The sequence below is a fragment of the Chelonoidis abingdonii genome, chromosome 13, assembly GCF_003597395.2.
Source record: "Chelonoidis abingdonii isolate Lonesome George chromosome 13, CheloAbing_2.0, whole genome shotgun sequence".
NCBI lineage: Eukaryota > Metazoa > Chordata > Testudines > Testudinidae > Chelonoidis > Chelonoidis abingdonii.
This window is the reverse complement of record NC_133781.1, coordinates 5942756-5955181: the sequence shown is the minus strand read 5'-3', so window position 1 is coordinate 5955181 and position 12426 is coordinate 5942756. Positions and strand designations below refer to the sequence as shown.

General features: G+C 43.5%; 1 protein-coding gene across 1 annotated transcript in view; it reads left to right on the top strand.

The window, feature by feature from the left end:
• The window catches only part of GSG1L2 (GSG1 like 2), a 63418-nt gene that overhangs the window by 13335 nt on the left and 37657 nt on the right, over positions 1-12426 (top strand). Inside the window, exons 2-3 of the mRNA XM_075072047.1 lie at positions 886-933; positions 11770-11922. Of these exons, the coding sequence (XP_074928148.1) occupies positions 886-933; positions 11770-11922 (201 nt within the window). The remainder of the gene's footprint in view (positions 1-885; positions 934-11769; positions 11923-12426) is intronic.

Below are 12426 nucleotides of genomic sequence, written 5' to 3'. Positions count from 1 at the left end.
CGCCTCATCTGGAGTATGTGTTCAGTTTGGGCCTCACACTACAAGAAGGATGTGGAAACTTGGAAAGAGTCCAGCAGAGGGCAACAAAAGTTGATTAGGGGACTGGAGCACATGACTTATGAGCGGTGGCTGGGATTGTTTAGTTTGTAGAAGAGAAAAAATAAGGGGCGATTGATAGCTGCTTTTAACTACCTGAAAGAGGATTCCAAAGAGGATGGATTTAGACTGTTCTCAGTGGTACTAGATGACAGAACAAGGAGTAATGGTCTCAGGTTGCAGTGGGGAAGGTTTAGGTTGGATAATAGGAAAAAACTTTTTCACTAGGAGGGTGGTAAAGCACTGGAATGGGTTACCTAGGGGTGGTGGAATCTCCTTCCTTAGAGGTTTTAAGGTCAGGCTTGACAAAGCCCTGGCTGAGATGAGTTAGTTGGTGATTGGTCCTGCTTTGAGCAGGGGGTTGGACTAGATGACCTACTGAGGTCCCTTCCAACCTGATATTCTATGATTCTATGATTTTTTAGTCTCTAAGGTGCCACAAGGACTTCAAATTGTTTTTCCTGATACAGACTAACACGGCTACCAATCTGATTTATAATTGTTTGGGAACGTGGTCTCTGAATGTCCTGAGTTTTATACAGTTTCTATCATAAATTTAGTGTTTCATTCACTTAGTTTGGACTGGAAAATATAGTGCACGGTATAGTAAAACAAGTGCTCCTCTTGAGGCAGTTCTAAACTAAAACCAGCACGTATGTTTATACATGCATTCAGTGAAATGTCTTTCATGACAATTTGAATTGAGGAGGACATTTTGCCTTTCTTTGCATTGTAGTCATCTAGTTCTGCATTTTATTTTTAAACTTTAAATTTGTATATGTCTTTTAGGTGAGAAATGTCGAAGTTTTATCAGTCTGACTCCACCTGCAGATCGAGGTAAATATATATTTCCAGTACTTCAGGGCTCTGTAACCTTCCTACTTTACATTTAGCATTCTAAATATTTTTGCCTTTGTGCATTTGGAAATATCCCCTTTAATCTCTTCTGGAGGCTTTGGGGGCTTTATTTGGGTTTTCCAGACTCCAAGATGAAGCCCAAATCTGATAAAATATAAGGGTAGGAGTTTCCAAAGCATTGGACCTGATTTTAAAGGTATCTAAACATCCAGTGGGGTGAGAAAAGTTATTTTGTTCAACTCTTGCTTAGTCTAAAAGTTTAGGATTTAGAATGCGCATTTACTTTTTATTTTCATAAGGAACTATCTCTGATCTTTAGGCCTACCACATATAATCTCTTAAAATCTATATTTGTGTAGTTAATAAACTTTTTTTGAATATTTTATCCTTACCCGTGAGTTTGTGTACTAACACATCAGCTCCCTTCTCATCTCAGTGGGGGACAGGTAGTGCATTAGCTGAGCAGGATGAACAGGGTACTCTGAATTCTGCTTAGTGAGGCTCAGGGAGGGGGCATAGGTGGCTCTCTGCTAACTTACTGCCTCACAGTCCTGGGGTAACTTCAGGGGTGCTCTAATTTACCCTGGCTGGAACAACTCCCAAAGGGCTCTTCTATCAGCTCAGGCTTCCCACAATGTAGTGAGCTCTGGCCATGCCTACTCAGGCTCCTGGAGGCAAGAAGAGGGTAGTGTATACTTGGCTATACCAACCTCCCTCTACACAAGGGAATTCCAGCTATCCTGTAAGAGCAGGATTCCTTCCCCTTTGAGCCACAGGACGCAGTGGCAGAGTTCAGGTTATTTTCTAATGAACAATGGGTTATCTTATGCTTGTCCATGTATGTAGCACTTCTAGGAAATGAGACTCCACAAATATCTCTTCACCTTCCATTAACTGTGGATTTCTGCATTCTGATGTCTAATCTAACTGCCATTTTAGGCACCAAAATCCCAGAATCAGGCCCCACTGGGATTCACAAAACCCCTACTCAGCTAATCCCGAATGCTATAGGTGCCTAAACTCACTCAGTGCCTCCATTCTTGCAGTAAAAGCTACCTAGGTTTCTGTTTCTGTGCTCTGTGCAGTGCAAACCCATGTTAGGCGTTCACACATCCAAGTTCCAGAGCAATTCACAAACTGGGGGAAAAATAGGTGTTCCTCCACCTAATTCGCCTGTGGGGCCCTATCCAGTGAGTTCTTAGAGCTTTGCCTATCAGATCAAGCCCCTACAGGTGAGCTTACATGGAAGAGTGGTGCGGGGTGGATAATAACTAAAAAAAAAAAAGTATGGGTGTAGGAAGACTGGATCCTCAGTTAGCCACCTCATAAGGGAAACATGCTAACCAGCAAGCTACAGAGTCATTCTCTCTATCATGGTCTCTCTCTCTCTCTCATTGGCAACAGCTTCACAGGAGAGACTGAGGGAGACCCTAGATCAGAATATCCCTCAACACAGGAATTAGGGCATACATCTGCTAGATGGCAGATCCCTGTTCAAATTCCTTCTCCCCTATAGGCAGGTCTCCCATGTCCCAGGAGAGTACCCTAACCACAGGGCTAAATGTTAGCAGGGATGTCTTTCTTGCTAAGATGGTGTAGGCACCTACTGACAAGAAAGGGTTTGTAGCTGAGAATCCCAAGCAGAGCTAGGCACCTTCCTGAAGCCCAGACTAAGGCACCTATCTCTCTCCTACCCCTTGCTCTGGCATCTCCCATTGGCTAGCTTATGCAAGGAGCCTTCTAGCATGCTGATTTTTGTGAATTACAGTCTAAAGTGCCTGTATCTCCCCATTCACTCTATAGGAAGCCTAGGTTCCAAACTCAAGCTTTGTGAATCACAAGGATTTTCTAGGCACCTAAAAGTTAGATGTGGTGATGCTCAGTATGACTGTGTCTAAGTTCCTAAATGAATCTAGACCCATGTGTCTGAAGTTGGGCACCAAAATTAGTGAACACTTGCTACTTTTGACCTTAATCTTCTTGTGCCTCAGTTCCACACGGATAAAGTGGGAGTACATACTGGAGTCTACAAATCCCATATTGAGCCTAGACAGAGGAAGAGGACAACCTCTCCTGTTTACAAGCAAACAGCTTGATCCAATTACCCTGCAGCTGCCAGAGCTGCCAGTCATGGAGACAGGCATCCACAACTGTAACCAATAAAGGAAACAAGACCTGATATCAAGGAGAGAGTTCAGAGATGGAAGTGGAGGCAGAAAGGCCTGGGATAGGAAAGGAGAGACAGCCCTGCACTGTCTCCAATAAAGAACCAAGAGACTGAAGCAGACTGCAAGCCCTATAACTGAAGTCCTGCTAGCCTTAATTAGAGGTGAAAGTCTAAGTATTGACCTGATCGAAGAGATGCTAAGGGTAGTCAGAGAAGCTGGAGTCCCTTGAAAGACCACACCAAGAGGCCACCACAGGGTAATATCATCCCCTCTCTCAGGGGTGCTGTGAAAATACATTCATTAATGTTTTGTAAAACATGAAATGTGATCCTATGGGGATAACTACCATAGAATGCCCATGAGAAAATTACTAACTGTGTGTTCAGTGTAGGGCTTGACTGGTGTGTGGTAAATAAGGTCTGAGGCCTCTAAATAAGGAGGACAAAAGAAATACGCAGTCATTGAGTATCATCTGTGCCATGCACTGAATGACATAAATGAAGTGGATAAATCTAATGCTAGTTAATGCTTTAAAAATCTAGAAGGAAAATACAACCTCCTGTTTCAGGGCTTAAGCCTATCTTTAACTATCAGGGATCAGGATGAAACCTTCCTGGAGAGGGGCAGATTATCCTACACCTGCCCACTGCAAGAAACCTTGCATCTTCCTTTTCAGCAGCTGGTATTAGCCAATGTCCAGGACAGAAGACTGGGCCAGAGGGATTTAGGGTCTGATCCAGTCTGGGTTAGAGAATGAACTAAGGTTGGTGGGATATGGAAACAAAATGCATAATAAAAAATGATTTCTTCTACCCTTCCCTATGCTTTGAGGCAAACCCACAGCCAGACCAGGGCTGCTCACTCACCTGACATAACTCCCTACTCCCACAGAGCGTGCACTGACTCAGCTCTCAGGCATGCTGCAGCAACCTATCCCTGAGTAGGCTCTGAGTCAGATGACTTCAGGCACAGGTATTTCACTCAGCCCAGCAGAGCTGTAAGTTAGTGTGTGCGACAGTGCTACCTGGCCATAAACCCTCCTACTGACTCACAGAATCCCTAGGCTTCCAGCCTGACCCTAGTCTCACCTTGTCATAAACAGATAGCTAAGGGTTAATGTTTCTTTTACTTGTAAAGGGTTAACAAAGGGACCCACACTCTGACGCAAGGACTCCATTCAGGATAACTGGAAATTTTTCAAAGCTTCAGGGGAGGAATGTTTGGGTCTGTGTCTTTGTTCTGGCTCAGCTATGAGTAGGGGATCTTTTCTATCTTCAAGCTTCCTAATCTTCAGTTCAAGTTGTAAGTACAAAAGGTAGAAAATAATAGTCTGTTATTGTTTTTTGTATTTAACATGTGTGTACAGTTGCTGGAATGTTTAATATTTGTAATTTTCTTTTGAATAAGGCTGTTTATTTCATATTTTCTTTTAAGCAATTGAATCCCGTATTATTGTCAAACCTTGATACAGTAGAATATTTTTATGTCTTTTTTTTTCTTTTTATATATTAAGTTTTCCTTTTTAAGACTTGTTTGAGTGTTTTTTCTCTCTGGGTAGGCTAAGATAGATAGGGAGGGAAAATTCTCTTTGTGTTAGATCTACCGGAGGTGAATCCTGCAGCACCCAGGGAATTGGTGAGATGGGGAAGAGAGAGTAGAATTCTTTCTGTTTCCTTGATTTGGCTTGTCTCTTTGTGGAAGAGAAAAGGACAATGCTTCTGGGTATTGTGATGGTAAAGAGTGTTGCATCAGTAACTCTCAGTTAGCCCAGAGAGGAAATTTCTGGTGGGAGAGAGGTGGGGGGAATAGTTTATTTCCCTTTGTTAGGAGACTCAGGGCATCTGAGTCTTGGGGTCCCACAGGGAAGTTTTGGGGGACCCAAGTGTACCAGGCACTGGAATTCCTGGTTGGTGGCAGGCTATCAGATTTAAGCTGGTAATTAAACTTAGAGGGGTTCATGCTAGCTTCTCAGGTTATGAACGCTAAGGTTCAAATCTGAGTAGGAAGCTATGATACACCTGAGTCTAGTTCTTGCCTATGATCTGCCCTGGCCCTGATCCCCAGACCATTGCACTAATTCCAACCCAGCTTTGACTTTTGGCCTGAACTGAGTTCTGACTACAAAGCTGATTTGGCTTGTCCATGGATGCTGATCACAATTCTGAGCCACGGTCTGTCCCCGGGCCCCAGTTTCAGTGCTGCTTTCAGCCTGGTCCTAACCCTATGCTCAGCTTCAAAGCTTGGTACCAGTTCTCACCTACTGATCCAACCACCAGGCCTGATTGCCTAAAATCCAAGGCCTGACAATTTGCACAGACTCCACTGTATTGGACCCCAGGCCTAGATGGACCGCTTGGGTGCTGCAGCCCCAAAAATGTTATCCCTACTCCAGAACTTCTAGAACCAATTGCCCAGCTAAAGTCAGAGAATGCTTCCCTCCAAGTGCTGGTTCGGATCCCTCTAGGATCTTTTGGCCCACCCATGGTAGAAGCACTGGAGTGTGGTTCAAAAATTCCCTTGCCAGAGTGGTTTGATGGTGACTACCAAATGTTTTGAGGTTTTATTAACCAGTGCCACCCACACAATCAGATGAAGGTGGGACTTGTTATCAATGTACTGTCTAAAGAAGCCCTAGAGTGGGCCTCACCCATCCTGGAACAGGTCAACATGATGCTTGGCCATTTTGAGTATTTCATCCCTTCCTTCTTGTTAATACTCAATGACCCCAACCCAGTATGCAGCCCTATAGTTCCTCAGCCAGCGTTAGTGACCTGTCTCCATCTATGCAGTCCACTTCTGGAGCCTGACCACTGGTATGGTTTGGAATGAGGCAGCCCAAATCTATATTTTCCATTGGGGATTGAATGATGCTGTAAAGGAGGCTCTGGCTCTGGTCTCTCTCTCTCCCCTCTTGCTGAGTTGGTACACTACATCAAGCTTTGCATAAGAATCAAGAACCAGCTGCTCAAGCATTGCCTGGAAAAGAAATAGGCTTCCAACCATTCCCAGCCTAGTGTCAAGGGCCCCATGCATGTCCTTTGCCCAGTTCCAGACTTGATTTCATGCAAACTGATGTCACCAGTGGGGTTCATCACAGACCAACAGAAGGATTACTGGTGCCAAAATGGCCTTGCCTTTACTGCAGAGAAAGTGGCCACTTCACCTCAGGGTGCTCCCACAATCCCAGACTCGCTACAGTGCCAGAAAACCACTCGATCCAGCCCTGGTAGAGGAGTCATGGCTGGACCTAATGTAGAGAGCAAACCCCCAAAAGGATACACTCTGCAGCCTACATTTGCCCATGCACCGTTGGAGCACCACCAGCCACACCAGCAGATCCCCCTCCAGCTCTGGGTCCCATCCATGTCTGAAGTAAGCTGTATCTTGCTTTCATTGATCAACTCTGAGTTGTCCAGAAACTTTATGGACTTCACCTATGATGGAGCCAGCCATTTGCCCGGATAGAAGAAGCGAGTCCCAGAGCATAGGGAGACTATTGATGGTAGTATGCTGACTTCCGACCAGTTCCCAAAAAAACAGCACCTCTCTAGTCAAGATAGGAGACCACCAGGAAATTATGCAGTTTGATATTCTCCTGCTGATTATGAGCTCCTAGAATGGGTCAGTACAGCGAAGATCTTCATCAAGCTTAACTTGCATGGTGCATACAACTTGGTCTGCATCCAGGAGGGTGATGAATGGAAAACAGCTTTCTGCATCAGGTATTGCCATTATGAGTACCTGGTTATGTCCTTTGGCCTCTCCAAAACTGTGGCCACATTCCAGTATTTCATGAATAATATCTTCTAAGACATTGTAGACCAATTCATTCTGATCTACTTAGATGACATCCTCATTTTCTTTGAAAACCAGACTCTGCATGTCCAACAGGTGCTGGATCACCTCAGGAAAAATGACCTGTGTGCCAAACCAGAAAAATGTGAGTTTGACTTCACCACCATTGATTTCCTGGATTATGTCATCTTGCCTAATGAGATCACTATGTATCCATACAACCACTGTGGACTGAGCCTTGCCAAAGAGCACCTGTGACATCCAATGCTTCCTGAGATCCACAAACTTCTATTGGAGGTTCATCACCCAGGTAGTGTCCCCCATTACCTAACTCTTCCATAAGAATTCTGCATTCAACTGGCAGTCACAGGCCCAATAGGCTCTTGAGCAACTAAAGAAGGCCTTCATCTCTGCACCTATACTGAAGCATCCAAACCCATCCCAGCTTTTTGTTGTCAAGACAGAAACTTCCAATTATGCCATTGGGGCAGCACTGTCAGAATCGCAGAGTGTCACCAAGCATTCTACATCCATGAACATTCTACTCCAGAAAGCTAAGTCCCACAGAACAGAGCTACAAAATCTATGACAAAGAGCTGCTAGCCACCAGGACCACCTTTCAAGAGTGGCATCACCTCTCAGAGGGTGCATATTTCCCAATCCAGGTATTCACTGACCATAAAAACTCAGAACATTTGTGATCCGTGAAGGCCAAATCCAATGGTCCCTGTTTATTTCTTTGTTCTTGTCTGAAGTTCATGCTGCATTATTGGTCTGGAGGCAAATGGCAAGCCTGATGTATTTTCCCACAAGGGGAAGGATCTTGATGGCAAGAAAGGACCATCTGAACCGTCCATCATCCTGAAGCCCCACCATTTCACTAATGTATTAGTGAACATGGACCTCTTATCCCTTATAAAATCCTCTCTACAGAGCTGCCAATTTGTGAGTAAACAGATGTTGCACAATACCAAGCCCAACCCAGGCTTCTCTGTTAGAAATGGAGTACTTCCATTCAAATACTGTGTTTATGCTCCCAAAGGCCAATACCATCTTGCAGCTCTCTGACTATGCCACAACTCCCCTCTGGACAGCTATTTTGGACATGGAAGACCATAAAACTGATTGTGTGACATTTCTGGTGGTCTAGACTTCACACCTCTGTGAGATCATACATTAACTCATGTGAAGGTTCCCATGCTGTAGGAAGGTACCCCAATCTAAGCTGCTGGGCTACTTGATCTCCCTACCTATTCCATCCCAACCCCAGGAATCAATATCAATGGATTTTATTGTGGAGCTCCCTAACTCCAGAACCATAGTCATAGATGTAGACCTCCTACCCAAGATGTCTCACTTCATGCTCTGCTGTAAGATTCCCATGGCAGAAATGACAGCCCATGTTGTCTTTGACCATGTTTGCAAGCTGAATGGGTTATCTTCCAATATCATATCAGACCGCAGACTGGATTTTGTCACTCACCTTTGGCAGGAGCTCTTCTGCATCATAGGTGTTGATCTACATCCCTCCACTACTTGTGATGCCTGAATGGATGGGCAGTCAGAACAGACGTGGTGGTTTCCACCAGGACAATTGAGTCCAGCTCCTACCCTTTTCAGAGTTTGCCTATAACAATTCTAAACATAAATTTACTCAGCAAAGCCCCTTTTTCTCCAGCTACAGTTTCCACCCCGGGTTCTACCCTTCATGAACCTCAACTTCTCACATCCCTGCAGCCTCTGATCTGGTTGAATGCCTCCTTCATATCCAGGAGGAAATAAGCTTGACACCACCAAGGCAGACTAAAAGTGATTTGCTGACCACCACTAATAGACCAAATCTCCCATCAGTGTTGGCTTTACACAAAACACTTGGACACCTCATGTCTCTTACACAAACTTGACTACTGGTACCTCGGTCCCTTCCTTGTCATTTAGCAAATTAAATTGGTCACTTTCTGCCTCCAGTTACCCCCCGCCCACCCACGAGAGTACACCCTGTGTTCCATGTCTCCCTACTGAAATAGCACACCCACAACTCCCTGTCAGGATGAACAAAAGCTCTTTCTCCTCCAGTCATGGTGCAAGGTCAGGAATAATAACTGCTGAATCAGGTCCTCAGAGAAGCTCCTATACCTAATAGATTGGGAAAGTTATGGCCCAGAGGAGCACTCATGGGAGCCAGAGAGCAACATCCGTGGCCCCAACCTGATCTGTGACTTGTATCAGTCCCATCCCAACAAACCAGTCCTGGGAATGCCTGGGACGCACCCTCATAGGAGGGTAAGGTGAGGCAACCCCACAACCAGACCAGGGCTACTCACTCAGGTGATATGACTCATCCCTCCAACAGAGCCTGAAGTGACTCAACCATGCTACAGACCAGAGCAGGAACTGGGTCAGATGACCCCCAGGAACAGGTATTTCCCTGATCCCACCATAGCTGCAAGTTAGTCTGTGCAACAAGACTACCCAGCCAGGAACTCTCCTGATGCTTTATGTGTCACAGACTCCCTCGGCTTCCAGCCTGCCTTCAATTCTGTCCCTGTTTCTGCCCCCAACCTTTCCTGAAGCTTCCTTCAGCCTTGTCTGTGCCCTACCCTGACCCTGATCCAGCCCTTTTCCCGACCTTCTTCAGCTCTGCACCCACCTCCTGACCCCAAGACCATTGCACTGACTTCAACCCAGCTTTGACACTTGGTCTGCATCCAGACTCTGACTACAAACTTGAATTGGCTTGTCTACAAACATTGATCACAGTTCTGACCCACAGCCTCCCCTGGTTTCCATGCTGCCGTCAGCCCAGTCCTGATCCTATGTCTGGCTTAGACCACCACAACCACCACCAGACCTGACAGTCTAGAACCCAGAGTCTCACACATGCTCTCCCTTCCAGAATGCAAACCGGGACACACACTCTTCCAGTGAATGGTAGTGTCCCCTCCAAGTTTTCACCCAGAAACGCCACTGCTGTCCCTTGCTCTTTCACAACTCACACCTGCCAGTGGCAATTAAAAGTATCCAGCATCTCCGAAGATGGGTACTTCCCCTGCCCCAATGCTTTTTCAGCTTTCTTGCCCCACAGAGAGTGCTCTCAGGAAGGCAAAGAGATTAATTTCATCAGGTAACCCCTAGATCTTGTATTTATGTGAAGGGGTAAATAACACTTCCTTATTCACTTTCTGCACACCATTCATGATTTTATAGACCTCAATCATATCTACCCTTAGTCATTTCTTTTCTAAGATGAACGGTCCCTGTCTCTCTCATCTCTCCTTGTATCAAGTATCAGGGGGTAGCCGTGTTAGTCTGTATCCACAAAAACAACAAGAAGTCTAGTGGCACCTTAAAGACTAACAGATTTATTTGGGTATAAGCTTTTGTGGGTAAAAAACTCACTTCTTCAGATTCTCCTTGTGTGTAAGCTGTTCTTTACCCCTAGTCATTTTTGTTGTCTGCACCTTTTCCTGTTCTGATATATCTCTTGGTTTATATTAGTTGCAATTAGACCGTTTTTAATCCATTTCATGTGTGCCATGTTTGTTTTATATCTTTTGAATTTTTTAATCAAAATATCCCTGTAGTAACAATTCAAGTGCCTTACAGAAGCCTATGCATATTTCATCAACACTATTACCTGCATCAGCCAAACTTGTAAACTCAACAAAAAAGGATCATTAAGTTAGTTTGACAGGATCAATTTTCCATAAACCCATGTTGATTGGCAGTAATTCTATTACCCTCCTTTAATTCTTTATTAATCAAATCCTCTATCAGCTGCACCATTATCTTGCCTGGGATAGTTGTGAAGCTGACAGGATCATTACCTGGATCTTCCCTTAGTAAATACCAGCACCACATTAGCTTTCTTCCAGTCTTCTGGAACTTCCCCAATCATCCAAGACTTATTGAAAGTCATTATTAATGGTCCAGTGAGTTACTCAGCCAGCTTTTTTTAAAATTCTCTGCTGCAAGTTGGCTGGACCTGTACAACTTTAGAAACTGCTGTTTAACATCCTCTTGAGACATGAGTGGAATGGAAATAGTATTATCACATGATATGATTATATAATCCGTTTTTTTCCTCAAATACAGAACAGAAATATTTATTCAACACATCTGTGTTTTATGCTTTATTATTGATAATTCTGCCATTTACATCTATTAACCAACCAATACCATGGTTTGGATTGTTTTTATTCCTAATATATTGTAAAAATTCCTTCTTAACTTTGCAGTCTATAGATTTCAGCTTGTCTCCTTTTGCCGCCATTATCAGTTTTCTACAATTTTTAGCTTCTGATTTATTTTCATCACTATCAGCTTCTCCTTTCTTCCATTTGTTATATATTATTTTTAACTTTATTGTAGCTGCCTTCGCTTCCCCTCCAAACCAGACCAGTTTTTTGACCAATACTGACTTCTTGCTCCATTGTAGGATTATTGCTTTCTGGGGATCTAGTAAAGTGGTCTGAAGCAATTTCCAATTATCTGTCACATTTTTCTGATTAAATTCCTCCACCCAGATGATTTGGTTCTAAATTTATTTTTGCTTTGTGAAAGTGCCCCTTTTAAAGCACCAAGTATATGTATCACTGGTCTGGTCTCTATTCTGCTTGCATGTTATAAATGTGATCACTGGTGACTTACTTACCATTAATTTTTAGTTCTACGATCAGTTCTTCATCATCTGTTAAGATGAAGCCTAATGTAGAATGTCTCTTTGGTATCTAAGTACACTGAAAGCCAGAAGTTGCCTGGGCACCCTCACAGATAGAAATGAAGAAAGAAAGAAGTGTACTAAATGTCTGTAATGGCTGCTAATATCAGTGCTATTGATTTGTCGTTTCAGGTGTTTTGTGGCTGTCTATTGTGGCAGAGCTGCTCTATATCATTTTGCTGCTATCTGGAGCCACTTTGATGTCAATAGAAGTGTGCTACTACACTACAGTCATTGATGGGTTAAAGCTCAACGCCTTTGCTGCGATATTCACTGTACTAGCAGGTACAGTTTGGGATTTATATATTGTAACATTTCAAGATGTAACTTTGAGTTGCAATGCTAAATGCTTTTGTGGTAAAAATTTTAATTTATGGACCAGATCCTTAAACCAAAGAGTTTTGCCTGAATGAGGACTGCAGGCTGGGGCCCTGGATATTTTACTACTACTGTAAATGGCATAATTCATTACATCTAGAAAATGCAACACAGAGAAATCAGACTTGGTTTCAGTAAATATGCCCTTCCATACCGAGATCCAGATAGCAGAGCTGGACCCAGAATGATTTTGTGGAAAATAGGTCTTGTCAGACAATATTGATATCATTTTTCAATGAGATTACAAGTGAGTTGACAAAGATGTTTACATAATACATTTCTGTAAGACATTTGACTTAGTACTGATTACAAATTTAGCCCTATACAAAATTAATGTAACACTAGTTACATGGATTAAAAACTAGGTAACTGATATAACTCCAAAGTAAATGTAAAAGTGGAATCATCCTC